General features: G+C 69.3%; 1 protein-coding gene across 1 annotated transcript in view; it reads right to left on the bottom strand.

Annotated features, from left to right (window-relative positions):
• Positions 1–496, bottom strand: part of ARHGAP45 (Rho GTPase activating protein 45) — a 17,724-nt gene extending 17,228 nt beyond the window's left edge. The window contains exon 1 of the mRNA XM_035895604.1: positions 407–496. Coding sequence (XP_035751497.1) covers positions 407–496 — 90 coding nt within the window. The remainder of the gene's footprint in view (positions 1–406) is intronic.
• Between the last annotated feature and the right edge of the window lie 3 nt (positions 497–499).

Raw genomic sequence — 499 nt, 5'->3', positions numbered from 1 at the left:
TTGGCGGGCCCGGGGTGCCGGGGCTCCCCGAGCCTGGGTGTCCTCCCGCTCCTGCCCCTGTCCCCCAGGCAGTTTGGGGGTTTCTCTGCCCTCCCCAAACCCTTGGCCACAGCCCCCCCTCCGAGCTCCCCTGTCCTTTGCTGCAGCCCCCCCGTTTCGTCCCTGACCCCACTTACCCTCCTGCCTCCCCAGGCAGCTGCTTCGTCCCCTTCATCTGGGGCAAAATTCCCTCCCCAGGCCCAGTGAGCAAGGTCCTTCCTCAGCTCCCTCCTCCTCCTCGCGGACCCCCTGGCCGTACCCCAGGTCCTCCTTCCCACCCCGCTGCTCCTCCCAACAGCTCCATGGGCACCGTGACCCCACAGCCCCCACGGCCCCTGCCTCGCCGGGGGGGACGTGGGACACTCACCGGCAGGGTCTGCGGGACAGGGCTTCCCGCCCGGCTCTTCTTGGAGATGGAGGGGGGTTTCATCAACTCCCGCTTCTTCCGGGAGGACATGGG

Source organism: Egretta garzetta, unplaced genomic scaffold (assembly GCF_000687185.1).
Source record: "Egretta garzetta isolate BGI_Z169 unplaced genomic scaffold, ASM68718v1 scaffold396, whole genome shotgun sequence".
Lineage (NCBI taxonomy): Eukaryota > Metazoa > Chordata > Aves > Pelecaniformes > Ardeidae > Egretta > Egretta garzetta.
Note: the sequence above shows the minus strand (reverse complement) of the source record. Positions and strands in the feature narration are given on the sequence as shown.